We start from the raw sequence: 20,113 nt of genomic DNA, 5'->3' as shown, positions 1-20,113 counted from the left end.
TCTTGGGTGGAGGTGTGTGTTTTTGTTAGTTCTAGCGTGAGAGAGGCTAGCCGTAGCACTAGAGGCCTTGCTCTCGTGTAGACTGGCATAAGGAGCAGACTGACGTAGCAGAGGGGGTATACTGTTACACCACTATATTGATATACACACTGGGAACACCCAGGAGTTGTATTTCTTACAACTTAAGACCACTTAGCTTTTTGTTTTTAGAAAACAAAAGATAGCCTATTTCATTTGTACAAAATAAAGCATGAGAGGGATTGTATTACAGTATGTGCTGGTCAGTGATTGAGTTTGTGCAGAGATTAAACCAAAAACAAATTGAACATGCTTTCACACAGCATGTCAAATGGTTTAAATTTAGAGTGGAGTTTGTGGGCGTTGTCGGAGGGCGTTGGAATGTTATGAGAGATTCTATCTGTAAAGTTGCTCACGTGTACTGTTGTGTGTTTTCTATGTCAACAGTGAAATATGAGAGAATCAAATTTCTGGTCATTGCCCTGAAGAATGCGGTGGAGGTGTACGCCTGGGCTCCCAAGCCCTATCACAAATTCATGGCTTTCAAGGTGCGGTATATAGTCTACTCTACTACAAAACTTTCTCTCAGCTTTTCATGATATTCCCTTTGCCTGCTTTGCAGAAGGGAAAGGCGTTTTTTTCCTGCATTGCATCAGATTTTTTTGTGGCGGGGGGAGGGCGGTGGAATAGAATTTTTTAGTTGGTTGGTATTAACAGGAAGTTGAACAAAGCAACTAAAACCCCTTTGATCTTTTTTTTCACTGATCTCTCCATCCCTTTCCTCTCTCTTTTCTATCCTGTCTTCTCTCTCTTCCTTCCTCCATCTGTTCCCATGTCTCTATCTCCCGCTCTATCTCCTTCTCTCTATCTCCTTCTCTCTTCTACCTTTTTTCCTCCTGACCTACATACATGCTTACCTTCCTATCTACTGTGCTGCATCCCCATTTCTGTCTCCTCGCTTCCCTTCCTCCATCTCTCCCTCCCTCCCCCCTCTCTTCCTTCCTTCCTCATTTTCTTACAAACATGCTTACTCTTCTACACCCCTATTTCTCTGACTCTCTCTCTCGTTCTCCCTCCCCATCTCTCCCCTCTTTTCCTCCCTTCCTTTCCCACATCCATGCTTACCTTCTTACTTAAGTTTCTGTACCTGCCCCCTCATGTCATTCTCTCCCCCTCCCCCATCTCTATACCTCTCTGTCTCTACCTCCCCTCCAATCTACTGTTCTGCTCCCCTATTTCTTCCTCCCTCCTCATGTCTTCCTTTCTGGCTTACCTCACCACTCTCTCTCCCTCTCTCTCTCTCTCTCTCTCTCTCTCTCTCTCTCTCTCTCTCTCTCTCTCTCTCTCTCTCTCTCTCTCTCTCTCTCTCTCTCTCCCTCTATCTATCTATCTATCTATCTATCTATCTATCTATCTATCTATCTATCTATCTATCTCTTCCTCCCCATCTCTCCTCTCTCTCCCCCCTCTCCTTCCTCTCCTCCTCCTCCTTCCTCTCTCTCTGCAGTCGTTCAGTGACCTGCCCCACAGGCCGTGTCTGGTGGACCTGACGGTGGAGGAGGGCCAGAGGTTGAAGGTCATCTACGGCTCCTGCGCCGGCTTCCACGCCATCGACGTTGACTCCGGAAACAACTACGATATCTACATCCCCGTGCATGTACGCCACACACCACTCACACAGCAGACTCCGAGCACAGGGAAAGAGCAGTTCAAAGAGGAAAGATGCCACACATTCTTTGTTGATTCCGGTTTTATTTTTTTCAAACTAAAAACGCTTTGGTTACTGTGGAGTGTGCGGTATTGTTCTTCTTTGAACAAGTATGCATCCTGCTACCTGTACCTCAACATTTTCCCCTGTAAGAAGTTGTAGAAGTTGACAGAAGGGCAAAAGATGTTAAACACTGTTCTTTGGGGGGTAGTGATATTTTTAGTTTTGTCACATGTGCATGCTTAATGGGCCATGTACTTCATAGAGGTCTGAAGGTTTCTCATGCTGAGTATCTCTCATGTTGCTTATTCTGGTAGTAAAGACTCACCACAATCTAGTTGCTTTCTATTAAAAGCTCTAGATCGTTTCATGCAAAAACTAAAGATTCTGTACTGGATTGAGATAGCTTTGTCATGTTTGTCTCAGAAGTCTTTGCTTTCTGCAGTATGTGCACTGGACATATTGCTGGTTCCTGACTGCTTTCAGGGTCATGAGCCAAGTGAGGCAATCTGATAAGAGCAGATCCAGTTTGTCTCTGTTAACATTTGAAAATACCAGGGCAAACTGAGCAGCATGGAGAAGTCTCTGAAACCCAATCTCACTGACTTGCGTAAAGGGTCTCACAAAGACACGGCTGTGTGGTTTGTGAATTAAGTTATGGTGATACAGACCTGGGGTGCATTTCTCGAATGATTAGTTGCTAACTACGTTAGCTACTTTGTAGCTTCCAATGCAATTTCCCATTGACAACCAGCCAAGTTGCTAACTGGTTAACAACTACGCTTTCAAGAAACACACCCCTGGTTTGGTTTCTGACTCTTTCTCCAAATCTAATTGATGCATGTTTCACTGAGGTGAACTTCCTGAGAAATCATGGCCAATATACCCCTTCTGCGTTTTGCTTGTCCGATTTCAGTTTCTGTCTGGTTGGCCTAGCTATCCGCTATCTGACTTTTCAGCTCTTGTGTTTTGTGAGATGTGCAGTGAAGTGTCTGCCATTTGAATTTCACCAGTAAAATAACGGCTAACACTTTACTTGACACCAGCATCATACACATGGCATGACCGTGTCATAATAGTGGCAAATGACACAGTCATGGACAAATTATAAACATAATGTCAATGTCATAAACATTTTATGGTCATGGAAAGTTGACATTGTTTGAGCTGTCTTTAACATAACTGAATAAAGTGTTTATGACATTGGCATAATGTTAATGACAAGTGCGTGACTATGACACCGGCGTCAAGTATAAGTGTCACCAAATAAATCACCAAATAAGTCTTCCTGTGTCAGATCCAGCGCCAGGGTTCTCTCATGCCATCAGGGGTGCAAGGCAATCTACTTCCTCCAGACCTTTTCTTTGGCCTCCGGACTCGTGACCTGATTTTTTTTTTTCAATTTCTTGCAAATGCACAATTCGAAGTCCATTATCTCATTTGTAATCCGGATGTTGAATGGGGGAAAGCCCTCCATGTTGCTCTGCCCTGGTAGACAGCAGGAAATTGCATTTTCTTCACGGAGGCGAATGGCGCTGTGGCAAGAGGCCACAGTCAAGGACAGGAGGAAGTACTTTGACTTGCACACATCATGTAGCCAGGCCACGCCCTCCTAGTGACGCAACACCTTTGGTGTTGCTTTTAGTCAGGCTAGGAGCGATACAAATGTTGTTTCTGACCAACGTCTTGGTACCAGATTTGAAAGTCGAAGAGTATCAGGCAACTCCTCATGCACCTGCCCAGCTGACATGGGCAACATGGAATGATCAAAGTTGACCTTAGCTCTCTTGATCTTGACCTTGGCTTCAACCTTTGACCCGTGTCTGGTGCCCCTCAGATCCAGAGCCAGGTGATGCCGCATGCCATCGTGTTCCTGCCCAGCTCGGACGGCATGGAGATGCTGCTGTGCTACGAGGACGAGGGCGTGTACGTCAACACCTACGGCCGCATCATCAAGGACGTGGTGCTGCAGTGGGGGGAGATGCCCACCTCCGTCGGTAAGGCTCCTCTCATCTCTCCCTTATCCGATTGCATGTTTTCCCCCTCTCCCACACACACACACATGCACACACACACAGCACACATACACACTTAACCGACTAACTTACTGTATGTTAGCTAATGCTAACATTCTATGGTGTCTGAGATGTGTCGCGAGATTGCTTCTTCTGCCGATTAATTGCGTTACAACATTTAGCACGCCACAGATAAGTGTGATGGAAAATCATCTCCGCAAGTACAGTTCTGCCATTGCAATTCCACCAGTACAATTTGTCTGACTTGGAGGAGTGTAGCAAACATACACATACACGTACACATGTTTATTTTGGTGCCCTGACATATAGGCTCTAACACATTGAGTCAGTCTCACACACATGGTCAATCGCTCATTAGCACCTGTGCGTGTGTATACTGCATCACATCACCTCATGTCATCGGCTTGGCTTGTTGAATTCCTTCTGGTCCCGCTCTCACTCTTAGTCTCTCACTCACACATGTGAACACATGCACACACATCGTTGCGAGATATTCGGGTTTGCTAACGGTGCCACTTGGCATCTTCGCGCATGCTGTTTGGGCATTCGTGACCCATTGGCTTTTGAGATTGGTGTTTGAGTCAGAAGGTTTCCAGTTCAAATTCCTGCAACTTACCAGGAGAGGATGTATACGTGTCCCTCCCTACACCTCCAGCCACAGCTGAAGTGCCCTTGACCAAAGCACCTAGCCTCACATTGCTACAGAGACTGTAACAAATACCTTGTAATAGCTTAGTCACTTTGGATAAAAGTGTATGGTAAGTGTAATGTAATGTAATGCAGGGTTTCCTCCAGCCCTCATCCATCTTGACCACAAATACCCACCTTGACTAGGTCTAAAAGATTTTCAATTTATTTTTGGGAATTTCGTATCATACATTTCTTATTAAACCACACATAATATAGGCTGGTTGCTTTGTGTGTGTGTAGCTGTGGAGCCCCCTGGTGCCGCTCAGACACACACAGAGGTCTGGGAGACTGTACCAGGATTCCATTTTTCCAGTCAAAAAGTAATCGGAGCATTTATTTCTTCAATATCAATGGCAGCTCGCACCTCGTGAGGAGTCACAGAAAATATTGTAGACTACAGTATATTGACGCTTTAGAGATCAACAGAAAACGTTTTTGAAGGAATTTGTTGATATTGAATTAAAGGGACACTGTGTGAGATTTTTAGTTGTTTATTTCCAGAATTCATGCTGCCCATTCACTAATGTTACCTTTTTCATGAATACTAACCACCACCATCAAATTCTAAGTATTCATTATGACTGGAAAAATTGCACTTTTCATACATGAAAAGGGGGATCTTCTCCATGGTCCGCCATTTTGAATTTCCAAAAATGACTGTACTTCAGGGGTGGGCAATTATTTTGGCTCAAGGGCCGCATTGGGTTTAGAAAGTTGACCAAAGGGCCGTATGTCGTAGGCAACTTGGCCGTGCCAATAATAAGAAATGGTATATGGCAACATAATTACACCATTGTCAGCTGAAAGTGAAAGCCCATTGGGAAACTCCAACTCCCATTGTCATTGTGACACAGCACAGCACACAAGTGAACACTGCACACAACGATATTGCATTTATGCCTCACCCGTGCAAGGGGGCAGCCCTCAGTAGCGCCCCATGGGGAGCAGTGCGGTGGGACGGTACCATGCTCAGGGTACCTCAGTCATGGAGGAGGATGGGAGAGAGCACTGGTTGATTACTCCCCCCACCAACCTGGCGGGTCGGGAGTCGAACCGGCAACCTCTGGGATGCAAGTCTGACGCCCTAACCGCTCACCCATGACTGCCCTATGCCATTCCTGCTAATTGTATCTAGATGTAGACTAGTAATCTTAGGTTTCCAAGACCCTTGTTTTAGGTAGCTTATTGAAGAAGGAGTTACCATGTGAATCTGCAATTTTTTTTTTTTTGAAAGGCTCTGAGGGCCGCATGAAATGGCCGAGCGGGGCGCATGTGGCCCCCGGGCCTGAGTTTGCCCACGTCTGCTGTACTTGGACCACACTAGAAAATATTTTTTTTATTACTTAGTAAACTTTCATGTAAAGATCAAATTTGGCAATAGGCAGCCCAGTTTCAATGAGCAGCATAGTTGCAGTACCTTTTTGACCATTTCCTGCACAGTGTCCCTTTAAGAAATGCTCAGATTATTTTTTTACTGGAGAGATGGAATCCTGCTACAGTCTCCCAGACCAAGTAGTGGAACTCACGAAGCTGTGCGGAACTACAGGTCAGGCAAAAGCCAGGCAACACAAAATAGCCTTTTCGATAATGATCGTCACATTCTTCTGTTATGTCTGTTATTCTGCCTGTTATTATGGGGGAAACACTGTAATGTTATGGCGTCTGATGGTGCCCATGTCTCTTGTAGCGCACATCTGCTCCAACCAGATCATGGGCTGGGGTGAGAAGGCCATCGAGATCCGCTCGGTGGAGACGGGGCACCTGGACGGGGTCTTCATGCACAAGAGAGCCCAGCGCCTCAAGTTCCTGTGCGAGAGAAACGACAAGGTGAGGGCCACAAAACATGCCTGGGTTTTAGGCCTGGATTACACATACAGTATGCAAATATTTTAAAATACTTTCATTCAATTTTCTATAACTTATTTTCCATTAATTGAAAATCCACCATTTCACACAAAACAATTATTATTTCTGTTCATTTGTAAATGTGTAGAGCAGGTTATGCAAGACTCCAGTTTAAAAGATGCACTACAGAGAAAAATATAGGCTGAAAAAACAATATTTGGGCTGTAACACTGCTCAATCGTAACCAGTATCCATGCCATTTTCAATTTCAATATAACCAATACAAGACCCATTTACACAGTTTCAGTTCCTCATCTAGGTCAGATGCCTAATGGCTTTGTTGGGCTTTATACCTTATATTTACACTGCTGCCTGTAACAGCAGGCAACAACAGGTTGTTTTTATGCATCATGTGGTGTAAATGGATGTTGTTCATCACTGGAGAAAAGTGTCTGCTAAATACCACAAGGGTACCTGTAATTACTGATGTAGGCCGGAAGTGTGAATGACTCAGGGTTGTTTTGTGACCTCCTCTCCTCTCTCCTCCCTTCTCCCCTCTGCCCCTCTCTTCTCTCCTCCTTATCTTTCCTCTCCTTTCCTCTCCTCTCCTCTCCTCTCCTCTCCTTTCCTCTCCTCTCCTCTCCTCTCCTCTCCTCTACATCTCCGCTCCTCTCCTCTCCTCTTATTTTCTCCTCTCTTCTCCTCTCCTTGCCTCTCCTTTTTTCCACTCCTCTCTTATCCTCTCCATCTCATCTCCTCTACATCTCATCTCCTCTACATCTCATCTACTCTCCATCTTCTCTCCTCTCCTCTCCATCTACTCTTCATCTCCTCTTCATCTCCTCTCCTCTGGTCTCTCCTCTCCTCTCCTCCAGGTCTTCTTTGCCTCAGTGCGTTCCGGAGGCAGCAGTCAGGTCTACTTCATGACCCTGAACCGGAACTGCATCATGAACTGGTGAATCTGAGACAGAGGGGAGACGACACTGCCATTCCAACGACACTCACTGCTGTCTGCCTGTCTGTCTGTTCTTGTCCTCCAGGTTTATCTTGTTCTCCTCAACTAAAGCCCTCCGGCCCTCCTCTCTTTCATACACTTGTATGTACACACTCCAAAAACACCAACATTTTCAAATAATGTTGTTAGGGAGGGTTTTTGCGCCACATCAATGAAACATATATACCCACTTGAACAAAGCTTGCTTGTATCACCAACGGTTCCAAGGGTACTCATAGACACAAGCGTACAGTGCTCTCACATATTTGCGTGCTTCCATGCATGCATATATCTGGAGTAGTGCGGGGGTATTGTTCTTCTGAAACCCACAGCAGAGTTGGAGGGCTGGTTGTTACCTTTGTAACCTAGAAGGCCGTGTTTCGTGATGGATTTTTTCGTTTATTTTCTTTGTTTTGTCCTGTCTGGTCTGTCTTCTGTGAGGCACCATCTTGTTTAGGGTGCCGTCAGAAACTCACAGTTGATACACGTCCAGACCAGAGTCCATTGTCCTCCTTAGTACATATCCCTGTAGTAACGGCGTTAATTTAATGCGCCACACCACACCAAGTCAGTTCAAGCAACATTCCTTCTTCACCAGATCACTGTACAGAAATTTGATTTTGAAATATTATGAGGACGGCTTTTTTTATAGGAGGCCAAAAATAGCAGCCTGTCATTTAGTGAGAGCTAGCATATGAAAGGACTGGCAGGCCTTGTCTGCTTATACTGCGTTTCTTGTTGAGGGGTGACGCCTTTGCAGAGCTCTTTGCCTGAAATATGTACTGCAATAGCGCGCTCTAGTGTTTTGGAGTGGCATTGCGACACCTGTAATTTAACCATTTCATTACTTTGTCCTTGTAGAGCAGGTTTTCATGTAGGCAAAAAAGAAAGCATCGTTTCTAGTGGTAGATTTTGTCTTTCTTTCATGTATAAATCAAGCAAGAGAGGAAAGACTTAAAAGAAAAAACATCTTTTAAGAATGCTGACATATTCTATTCACCCGTTGGCCTCTAATTGTGAAATGGCAGTGGCAGTGGCTGGGCTTTTGAAGGATGTGTGGGCCAGATACGGCCCGGAGATGAACCACAACTAACCCAATTGTAAAAATGCACTGTGGGGGACATGAAATACCACACACACACACACACACACACACACACACACACACACACACACACACACACACACACACACACACAGACACAGACACAGACACAGACACACACACAGACACACACACAGACACACACACAGACACACACACACACACACACACACACACACACACACACACACACACACACACACACACACACACAGATCATAAGCTAAACATGGGGTTCCCCCTTTCTGCTGCCATTGCCTCTGCCTCTGCCTCTGCTTCCAGCTCTGCTGTGTGCGTTGCAAACCCCCACAAAAAACACATTTGTTTCAGAATAAATGGAGAATATATTTCATTCACCTTTAAAAAAAAAGCTGTCAGTGCGATTTTCTTTTTTTTTGTAAAGGCAGTCTTTTTTTCATCCATGTCCTACGTTCCTCTATATCTACAGCGATTTGATATTCTCCGTACTGTATCTGTACTTGATATTAATCCTTATTTTATTCTGCTGTTTAATTGCTGTTCTATTGCAATACCGTGCCGTTCTAGTGCCGTTTTTTTTCTCGTTTGAAGTTTCTTAGAAGGGACCTCTTCAGTTTTTGGCAGTGGGAGACAGGAGAAAGAGATGGAGGCTTGTTTTTTTAAGGAAGGCAGGATTTAGAGGAGGGTATTTGTAATTAAGATTACAAGAGACGTAGTTGTTATCACAAGCTTTGAAGGATAAGTGAAATTCCAGTTTGATCAGTCATGCTCCAGACTTCATTTCTGCAACAAATCTAACCCAAGAACAACTTGTTGGCCCTTATTTTGTCTTGACCATTTATTCTGCAGCTTGTAAGACAGCCATAAGTGTGTGTGTTTTTGTGTGGGTGAGACAGAGAGTGTGCGTGCGTGTTTGCGTGCATGTGTGCGTGTGGAAAGAGTTGACGGGCGTACCAGTTCTAAGCAATAGTGTATTAAGCATTTAGTCACTGATTCGTTTGGATTGTATGCTTCTCAATCAAAAGGGCGCTATAGTCTTTTACAAGTGGGTCACCACACACCCACACCACAACCCTGATTTCTCCCCATCACCTCAGTGTTTGCAGGGCCCTTTTTTTGACGCAGTAAAAGTGGCATCTCTGCTCTTCACAAAAGCTATTCCACAATTCAAAAGATTAATAAACGATTAAAGAAAGTGAATAAAGTTGTTTAGTAATAAATCACTACAGAGATAAAAAAAACATATCATATGTAGATATTATACACACTGATGCACTTGCATAGCATGTTTATAGCACAGAACAATGAAGATTATATATATATATATATATATATATATATATAGCACTTTGATCTCTTTCCCCTTGATACGCAAGCATTTACTGTATGAACTATTTTTATTTCGGAAAATTAAGAGGTGTGTTACGCTGCCCTGTAAACCAAAAGTTGATTTGTGGCGTCTTCCTCAAATGTACAAGGACACGTTAACAACCCATGTTGCCAAATTCTATAGGTCCAGCATTAATGCTCCTCTTGTCCTTGTGTTCTGATGTATATATTATGGTTGAATGTTGTATGACTTAATCACTAAAATTAAAAACGGCCCTAATTTGGAGCTAACACAATAGTGTCTGAATGGCTTCACAGAACAGTGCAAAAGTATTCCAGCCTGGAACGAACCATGGCACAGGTATTCCAACAGTGTTCCAGTATCAGCCAGGTTCCAGTATTGGAACACACAGGGGGAAGTGCATTAGGAAGAATACAGTACAATCAGTCTTTAGCTTATGAAGCCAAACTGCCATGTTTACCACAATTGTCGTGCCTTGGATCGGTTTTCATAGTGTTCTCCTACTTGCTTGACTGTGTTAGTTTGCATGTGTGACTGGGAGAGAACTGGTGACAGACAGGAGGAAAGGAGGGGGAGAGAGAGAGAGAGAGAGAGGCAGGGATGCGTTTGTATCAGCGCTTTTGGCCCATCACCGCTTCCATTTGACGTAAGCCAGGGGAAAGTCAGGGCCTATTGTATACAGAGCAACGCTGAGACTTGAGACAAAATGGCAGCCTCCCGTCCTGATGTTCATAAAAAAGGTGTCTTGTGCCAACAAAGTGCACTTACTGTACATGTAAAAAAAAAACTACCAGAACAGACCCTTGAATTCCACCTTTAACCCCATTGAACGAACCTAAAGCCATGGGATTGGAAAGATTATCGCTGTCCAGGTTTTCCTGTCAAGAGACATGACATGTTAAAAAAATGTCGGGATTGGAGAAATGCAGTCGAATGGCTGACCTGATGTGTGTGGTGCTGTCTGTACAGTATCACCGTGGCCACAAGTATTTCAGCTTTGGTGGGGTGTGGATGTCCGTGTCAGTGTGTCGTGCCTTCTCCAACTTTTTTCAAATGCTCAGTGCTCACTGGTTGCTCAAGTCTGTTGCCATGGAGAAGTGTTGGCTGGCTGCATTACAATGCAGATCTGGATGGACCCCCACCGCCCCCCCCCCCACACACACACACCCCACTCCTTCCTGGTTCTGTCTGTCTTGTAGTTCCCATCCTTGCCAGCAGTGGGACCCAACGTCACGTTGCTTTACTTTTGCTTTGCTTACATTCAGAATTGTGTGTGTAGAATAATTAGCCAGAAAAGCATCAGAAGGCAAAGCCATCAACTTTTTATTTCCCCCCACACACACACACACGTTGCTGCCGTTCGTGTGGACCTGCGGATGATCTTTTAGTAGGTGTTTGCTGGTGTGGAAAAAGAAATACCTGGATGATTTTTTTTTTTTTTTAGAAAAGGTCTAAGTGATGCTTTTTTGCTATAATGGGGAAGGGGCAGGGAGAAAAAAGTAATATATAACAGATAAGTATGAGGATATTTTTATTACATAGATATGTAAATTATATTGGAAAGAAAAAAAATCTAACGAATGTACCTCCACTGAAGAGATTTGCGTGTAACATATTTTTACCAATATATTAGCGATCTAAGCACAAATACATTTCTGACTTCAGTATGATACCGTAGCTGTACATGTGGCTATATACACAATATTAACTTTTTGAGCATTAGAAGGAGTTCCCTTCTTTGTTTTATCTCTTTTTTTTTCTTCTTTCATATCTTTTGGTTGTGTAAAAGAAGATAAAAACAGTTGTGTGCAAGTGCGGCAGTAGTTTTTAAGCAGGAGTGGACAAACTGGTTTTGAGAAAGTTAAAGTCCTGACAGATATTCCTTATCCCTGCACTCCTAACAGGTGATTTCACTTATTAGCTAATCAACCTGGCCGAAGGGATGTGGTAATTAGGATCAACAGCTTCATGGAGTTGGCTGCTGTAAATATGTGGCAGGGATTTGACTTTTTGGAGCTGGGATGTTCGGTCCTGTTTTAGGGCCTGTGTTAGAGATGTTCTTTCCATTGAAGATGAACCATACTGGAGTCCCATTAGAACACAGGACCAGCCTCTAATACAGCTGCTTCTTGGTCACCGATTCTTTGCAGAAAAGTGAAGAAAACGTCTTCATTTACATGATCACATGTAAATCTTACTTGTATACACGTTTAGTCCAGAAGAATGAAGTGTAAGGCCTACAGTGCGTCTCAAAACAGGCCATTCTAAACTGGCTTTCTTTGTCAATTTCTTTGTCTATGGCCATAACAGAGAGGAAAAAAAGTGTATGACTTGATTTGTTTTTGGCTTGTCTTTGTTTGCTCTCACACGTTCATTCTCTCTCAACTGCAGTTTATCAAATCAGTTGATAATCAGTGTGAAGAAATCATATCTACATTGCAATAAAAAAAAAAATCTCGGTCAATGTCAGAATTGTGCTTTCAAGTCAAGACAAAAAAAAAACCCAATGGAGTGAAGCTGAGTGAAATAGAGTATAGTGGGAAGGAAACAGGCCGGTAGAAAAGGCACTAAAGCAATATGGTCTCAACGGCATGCCTTGATGAACTCTCACCGACCCCTAGTGTTTGGGCGTGTTCTTGTTTCGGTGTTGGCTGGATCCAGTGTAAAAGAAAAAAAAAGTCTGAATTGTGGCCTTCTGTGGCGTCCTCAATCAGCTAATTTCCATCACTCAGTGGGGTAACCTACAATACGCTCTTGTTCTCTGTCACCCCCCCACCCCTCTGAACAAACTGATCTGGTGTTAGATAAATTACACCTCAGAACGGTGGAGTCCACTTATACATTTTGACTATTTGCGAAACAGCTTACAGTATGTGGTGGCATAACATCAAATGTATAGTAAAGCAGGCTCCAAATGCCATACAATACTGTGGAGGTGGTAACTTTTAGTGTTGCGGTGTGCTTCTCTGCACCTGTTTTCTTTTTTTAAAGGGCCTTTTGACTGCTGTTTTAGATCCAGTATAAACTCTATTTAACCTGCTGTGATCAGTACTTAGCAAACCACGTTTTGTCTGACTCTGTAATAAAGGAGGAAATAAAAGAAATTGTTTTCCCTTAGGTTGACTTTTTAAAGAATTGACCTTGTTTGAAAGAAGCTTTAACTCGGTAGAAAATGTTGTCACGGTAACCAGAGAGAGCGAGAGCTTAAGTTTTGAAGCGTTCTAAGTTGATATCCTCTGTGATGGGTTCATAGCGTTATCTTTTTATTTCACTTTTGTTTATTTTCATTTTTAATACAACAGATTGTTTTTCTTTTTTGTTTTGTTTTTTTGACCAGTAGATGTTTGAACTGTATTTTAGTGTTCATGTTTTCAGGGTGAGAACTTCAGATTGTATTTCACAAACAGATGAGATTAAAAGTCTTAAATATTGTGTTGAATGAACCCATGGGTCTGTTATGTCTTAACACAGGACTGGTTGGTAAAATAAAATTTTAAAAATGATCTCAGTTCTGCCTCTGCATTTCATTGCCCCAATATGTATTTTTTAAATTAATTAACCCATTAATGTCTAAAACACCAGCAAAAATGCCTGGTAGACCCTTATTTCACGCGGTACCTCCAGTGGGACACGTAAAAGTCAATGAAAAGTTAACTGCCATAGCACTACAGTACTATGACATAACACAACCTTTACTAATGCACTAAAACCTGGTCATTGCCATTCTGGTAACAGCAGATTTATAACGCCGTGTCTTAACAGGTTTAACACCTAAGCCATTTTTGGATAAACGTACTGTCAGCCTATAAACACCTAAATATCTCGGCCTCTGAAGCCGTAAAACCATGCAACAAATTGCATTTAAAGGCTAATATCTTGTTCATTCAGCTCTAACATCCCAACATTTTAAATAAACATTATCTCAAATCTCATGAGCCTGAAAATGGTCACGCAGCTCCCGGCTCTATAGGGTCAATGTTGCACTACGCAACATCCAGCATAAATGGGTTCAATACCCTGGTGGGGACATTAGTTTCCACCTTATCAAGTCCCATCCATTTCGTATTATTTCATACTGTCACAGAATTTCTGGTCTGCTAGATCCAGCTAAGGGTGTCAATTGAAGTCTATAGACTACCCTACACAACCAGAAATCTAATGAGAGCTCCATTGTTAGCCTATGGTGCCTGTGTACAGGTAACTACAGGCAGAGGCGCATCTTGCCACCAGGCAAGGCAGGCAGCTGCTTGGGGCCCCCAAGCCCCTAGATAGTTAATAATAGCCTATATACTAATACAGTAGTGGTGATTTTGGTTCAAATGTTCATTCTTTTATATTTTCGCTTGGGGCCCCACCTGACCCTACAGACCCCTGCCTCTGACTACAGGTGGATGATGAGGTGGATAAAATCCTCCATCTTTGACATAGTCATGAAGGTAAAACAAAACGGTCAGTGTCTGCTTACAAAAAGTTAGAACCACTAAAAAGCAACAAAAATGAGGCGCACACAAAGCTTGTCACACCTCTGTTGCTCCAGGTTATATCCAGACTGTTTGTTCCTTTTTTGGTTTTAATACAGTTTGTAACACAAGCCTTTTGTGTGACTCGTTTTTGTGAATGGTCGTGAAAATCACGAATGTCATAAGTGAGCTGATTTTTCAATAACCTCTAAATAGCGGATATCAAAGGAATGGCCATGTACATTTTTAATAAAGACAGTGCAGTGAATTGTTACCAAAGTGTCACCTGAAAATGGGGAAAAAACAAGTTGAAAATGCAATACATTCTGAAATACAACATGGTCAGCCATCTCTCCAGTTCCCTTACTAGACCTGTGACATTCAAAATTATATGATCCGGTGATGGCTGCACTGAGTTGCCAAAAAAAAGTGTTGTCAGTCGTGTGTAATACATCCCATTTCTAACTGTACAGTCAGTACTCTGATGGACTGTTTCGCTTTAAATATTTGGTGTTCAAACTTTTTTCTTCATTTTTTTTTTTACAATCAGGCACACAGGAAAAAAGTGAATAACATAAACATTTTAAAAAATGAAAAAGACAAAACAAATAAAATCTCTAAACTATCACAACAGAAAGTGTGATCCACCATCAGCGGGTATGGTATGGCATGGCATGGGGTATTTGGCAGTGGTTTTTTTGTGTGTCTCTGACTCGGTTCCTCTGCTTCAATAGAGGGTGGTGCTGACACCAGGGCAGCTGACAGCTTTGGCAGGGCCCCAGACAAAGTCATCTGAAAGGTCCCCCCTCCCTGCTCAACACATTCAATGTCATGGATACCCAATTTCGGGCACCCTCTCTCTCTCGCCCAGGACCCGGGATAACTGACCCCTTTGTCCCCTCCTGTCAGCTTCCCTGGATGGTGCCATACCATCCTCCCCAACATTTGATTCAGGTCACTGTGCACGGAGTGGAGTGAAGTGGGGTGGAGGGCATGTGTGGCAAAAGAAATCAGGCCATGACAAGGAGTGGTTTCAAGTATGTAGTCACTCAACCTCCCAGATGGTGTGTGTTATATAAAGATGTTTTCTGTGTCTGTGTGTTTGTGTATGTCTGTGTGTAGGAGAGAGAGAGAGAGAGAGAGCGAGTGAGAGAGAAAGAGAGAGAGACAGAGAGAGACAGAGAAAGTATATTAAACGCTGAAATAAATACTGGTCATCTTGCCAGGTGTTTCAAAGAGCCTCTACTAGCTCTCACAACAACACAGTTTCCCTCAGTAGCTTCTTAAACGTAGTACGTTTCGTTCACTCCATGATTCAGTGTTAAGATGTGGAACTCACTAGCCACGTTAACATGTGCACTTTTCGTTTAACAGAGTTAAATAAAATCGGTTTACATGAAAGGGAGATAACTGTTAACAACTGTTTCCACGTTTAATTGGTTTATACTGTATAAACCATCTAAAACACCAAATATAATAATCAAATAAAATATGAAATTTAATATAATAAATATAATAAATTTATATTTAAGAAGATTATTTGACCGTTTACAGGCATATTTCATGGATTTACACATTGAATCGGATTAGAAGTGCACATGTAAACGGGGCACTTGTTGCGAATCGTAGAAGACATCAGTGTGGACGTTTTGACGGGACACTAATTCATGGAGCATTTTTGTGCACGTCAAAAATGGGCAAACTTGCCTTGGAAATTCGATAGTGATGAACTGCTTACGATGCGTATAACAGGTATAAACACTCATACCGCAATGGAATTAATATTTACAATAACCTTCTGTTTTTTTATAAGTGCGTGTGTGTGTGTGTTTATGTGTGTGTGTGTTTATGTACTTTATGTACATTACAGTGTGCATACGGAGTACAACGTGTGCACTCAAGTGTCAAGTATGAATATGGAAGGACTGTTTTGTGAGAAACAAAAAAGAGAGAGAGAGATAGAGAGTGTGTTTGTGTGTGTGTGTGTGTGTGTGAGAGAGAGAGAGAGAGAGAGAGAGAGAGAGAGAGCATAATGCGTGTGTGTGTCCGTGCGGATAAGAAAAGAGAAAGCGTGACAGACTGAGTGAAAAAGTATGTGCGAGTGCAGTGTGTGTGTGTGTGTCTGTGTGTCTATGTGTCTGTGTCTGAAAGTCAGTTCCAAATCTTGAGGAAGCTGTCCCAGGATCCAGTGCTCACTGCCATGCCATCTTCTGTCACCCCCAGGCAGCTCACACGATTGTCATGACCCGCCAACACACCTGACAAGCACAAGGACAGAACAGAGGAGGAATTAGCAGAATGACAGTCAAGAATCAGTGTTGCCAGAAAAAGTGTTGCCAGATTGGGCGGTTTACCCATGAGTACCCATGGTTCGCATAACCGTCCGCAGGTGAAAATGGATATTGGATGGGGTTTTCTGTAGATTTATAGCTACAGAAATTAATAGAATTTGGTTCCAATTGGGCGGGATTTAGTGCCCAGGCTGTTTTGGGGCAATTTTTTTGGACTGGAAATCATCAGTCACATCCAGCAACCCTGTTTGGGATGGATGAATGAAGGCCGTCCCCCTGGGCAAGGCATGGTGAGGTAGGACACTTCATGACCTTTATTAGCACCTTTTTCACAAATGTAGATTCACAAATGCCTCTTTTCCGGTTTACTGGTAGGCCTACAGCTCCACACAGCACGACTCAGCCACCACTTTTTGCTTTACGATTGAGCTGTGTCGTGCCTACTCGAAAAGCAAAAAGTGCCGACTGTGTGGGCGCTGTGTGGAGCTGTAGGCCTACCAGAAAAACGGCAGTCGAAAAGAGGCATATGTCTCCTGGTGCATGAGATATGTTAGGATAGGTGTGTGTGTCTGTGTGCAGAGCCTCTTTTAAGGAGCCTGTCCAGCCAAAACAATGTCAACTGACAATAACCAAATGACACTTTCATATCACATTTATGACACTGACTATGTATATGACACTTCTGTGACTGTCATGACACTCTCATGCTTGTCTCAGTCCTGTCAAGTGAAGTGTTCCCAAAAAAAGTTCTATGAATTCATTTCATTCTTTAAAAATATATATGTTCAGGGGACAGAGTGGCTCAGTGGGCTAAGGTATTGTACGATTACACAGAGGACCCGGGTTCAATTGTGACCTGAGCTCATTTCCGAGTCACCCCCGTGACGTCTCACTCTCCCCACTTGTTTTCCTGTTTTCCTCTAGCCAGGCTGTGCCCTCCTGGTGATGCAATACCTTCAACGGGGCTACTAGTCAGGTCAGGAGCAATGCAGGTACTTTCTGAGCTCCCGAAAATTCGGGAACTCCTCCCACTTTGTCTTGGTCAGACCAAGTCTCAAAGAGATGTGAAAGTCGATGATAATCAGGCTAGTTTTCCTCTACTGTCCTACCTCAAATAAACCTGCAAAATAACCAGAAAAATATACAGTATATTTTATAAAAAGTGTTCAATGATTGCTCCCGACCTGCTCGGTCGCCTTTCATGGCGTCCCAGATGTTGCAGTTGAAGTCGTCGTATCCGGCGAGCAGCAGTCGGCCGGAGCGGGAGAAGGCCACGGAGGTGATGCCGTAGATGATGTTGTCGTGGGAGTACAGGCTCAGCTCCTGGTCCGCACGCAGGTCAAACAGACGACACGTCGCATCATCCGAGCCCGTGGCAAACGCACTTCCACTGGGGAAGAACTAGGGGAACGGGAACGGGAATGCAAAGGGATGGATGGATGGGAACATGGGAGGAGCAAAAAATGAAGAAAGATCAAATACATTTCAACATTAATACACATACATTTAACCGACGAAAGATATCAAATATGAAAAGCAGAAAGTACATCCACAAAGACAAAAAGAATTGCATTTTTCAGCAGTTTAACATTGATACACTACATTACATGTGTGAAAACTGTATATAGTATATTTTAGGGATGTAAATAAAATCGAAAAGTATCAATGTATCAGAAGTATCGGCCAGCGATTTAATCAAATCGCATCGTAACGTGGGGCATTCTTAAGAATCGAAAAGAATCGAATCGCTGGCCCCTGTGCAATGCCCTAGCTCCATAACACAATAGTAGTGGAAAAGTATTGGAAAAAATCGAATCGAACCGAATCACATCGTATCGTGGGGAATTCTTAAGTATCGAAAAAAATCGAATCCCTGATTGAAGAAATCGATACTGTATCGTATCGTCATGAAGGCTGTGATTTACACCCCTGGTATATTTCCTATCTTATTATTACCTCCGCCAAGGAGGTTGTGTTTTCGGTCGCGTTCGTTTGTTTGTCTGCCTGTTTGTCTGTTTGTCAGTAGGACGACTCAAAAAGTTATGCACGGATTTGGATGAAATTTTGTGTTGGAAAGTTGTTGGAAATGACAAAAGGAATAAGTGATTACATTTTGGTATTTTTTAAAATGACTCTTTACCATTGCGGGAGAGGGCAAGTTTTGACATTCCAGTTTCTAATTCCATAAAAAAGGCAGAAAGACTTGAAAAAATGAGGGTGTAACTAGTCAAATGTTCTATCAAACAGCTTCCTTGGCGGTGGTCTGCACTCTCTGAGTGCATTTCTAGTTTCTACTGTGATAAAAAAGCACACTTACACAGACAGCGTTGATGTCTGACTCGTGGCCTGTGAAGGTCTGTCTGCACATGCTGTCCCGGATGTCCCAGAGCTTGACGGAGGCGTCACAGGCCCCGGAGATAAAGACGCGGGCGTCCGGTGACAGGGACAGGCTCATGACGTCCCCGCTGTGGCCTGAGAACACTGTGGTCTGCTGCCCAGTCTCAATGTCCCACAATGCACTATGCAACACAACACAACACAACACACACAACACACACAACACATCATGAAGACATCTGAGGCTGTGCAATGACAAGGCTTTTCAATATGGCAGACCAAGATAAGTCGTAGGAAGTGTCACCAATGCAACACAGTGGAATCAAGTCGGGTCTCCTAAAAGGGTGTGACTCTCCATTTAACTTAATTCATTCCCCAAGTCTCCTAGTCTTCTAAAGGGGCATGGCTGCAATAGGACTGCAATTTAGAGCCTTACGCGAGACGCCAGAAGAACTGCTTATGAATCGTCTCCACCTTATCAATTGTCTCTGATAATAGTAGGCTACATGCAAGTGTACAGTAGGCACTAGGGCTGGGTGATCCACTTTTGGAGAAAAAGCACTTATTTAACCCCATTCCTCATTTAAAACAAAATAAATGGTCCATGTAAATAAATAATCAACATGTACATGCCTCAACAAAAGTGCCTCAACAAACTTTGAATCATTGCTAAATTTGCACTAATTGGAAAAAAAGAGTGGGCAATGTGTACTTTGCATCCAAAGTAGACTGCCAGTAGTTACTTCATCGGCACACCTACTGAATGGTTATGAATCTATTAAGAACAAGATACATACTGCATTACATGAGAGATGAAGGGAAATAAAACATAACGCACAACGCATAAACCGCAAAACACAAAGTGACTTACAGTTACTGTATTACTTTTCAGGGTATTTTGCTACTAATTACGTCTATATTGCTGTACCCCGCCGGCACTGACCCCTTACTCTGCACTGACCCCTTACTCTGAATGTTCTCCTTGTAAGTCACTTTGGTCAAAGGCGTCTGCTAAATGTAATGTAATGTAATGTAATGGTTACAGTCCCTGGATAAATGTGGGATTAGGTGCCTTGCTCAAGGGCACTTCAGTCGTGGCTGGAAGTGTAGGGAGAGATGAGGTGGGATTCGAGGCTACAACCCCCAGATTGAAAGGCCAACTCCTTAACCAGCTGATCTGAGGCTGTGTAATTGTACATGTACGAGACTGTAATCGCTACACCAGCCCACCTTCTGAATTGTTAGAAATAAACTGAGTACACAATTAAGGTATACATCATATGAGAGATGGAAAGAAAT

The 20,113-nt window shown here is 43.1% G+C and overlaps 2 protein-coding genes across 8 annotated transcripts in view; one reads left to right on the top strand and one right to left on the bottom strand.

Annotated features, from left to right (window-relative positions):
• Positions 1-13,229, top strand: part of mink1 (misshapen-like kinase 1) — a 66,299-nt gene extending 53,070 nt beyond the window's left edge. For all 6 annotated transcript variants that reach the window (XM_063203421.1, XM_063203419.1, XM_063203418.1 and 3 more), the window contains 5 exons: positions 466-566; positions 1,526-1,675; positions 3,564-3,723; positions 6,140-6,279; positions 7,173-13,229. In XM_063203421.1, the coding sequence (XP_063059491.1) occupies positions 466-566; positions 1,526-1,675; positions 3,564-3,723; positions 6,140-6,279; positions 7,173-7,256 (635 nt within the window). In that variant the 3' untranslated portion in view covers positions 7,257-13,229. The remainder of the gene's footprint in view (positions 1-465; positions 567-1,525; positions 1,676-3,563; positions 3,724-6,139; positions 6,280-7,172) is intronic.
• Positions 13,230-14,408: 1,179 nt separating this feature from the next.
• gnb2 (guanine nucleotide binding protein (G protein), beta polypeptide 2) overlaps positions 14,409-20,113 on the bottom strand; it is a 28,699-nt gene continuing 22,994 nt past the window's right edge. For both annotated transcript variants that reach the window (XM_063203431.1, XM_063203430.1), the window contains exons 8-10: positions 18,795-18,996; positions 17,662-17,878; positions 14,409-16,444 (exon numbers count right to left, since the gene is read on the bottom strand). In XM_063203431.1, the coding sequence (XP_063059501.1) occupies positions 16,338-16,444; positions 17,662-17,878; positions 18,795-18,996 (526 nt within the window). In that variant the 3' untranslated portion in view covers positions 14,409-16,337. The remainder of the gene's footprint in view (positions 16,445-17,661; positions 17,879-18,794; positions 18,997-20,113) is intronic.

Source organism: Engraulis encrasicolus, chromosome 7 (genome assembly GCF_034702125.1).
Source record: "Engraulis encrasicolus isolate BLACKSEA-1 chromosome 7, IST_EnEncr_1.0, whole genome shotgun sequence".
Lineage (NCBI taxonomy): Eukaryota > Metazoa > Chordata > Actinopteri > Clupeiformes > Engraulidae > Engraulis > Engraulis encrasicolus.
The sequence above is the reverse complement of the archived record's forward strand: the minus strand, read 5'-3'. Positions and strand labels throughout refer to the sequence as shown.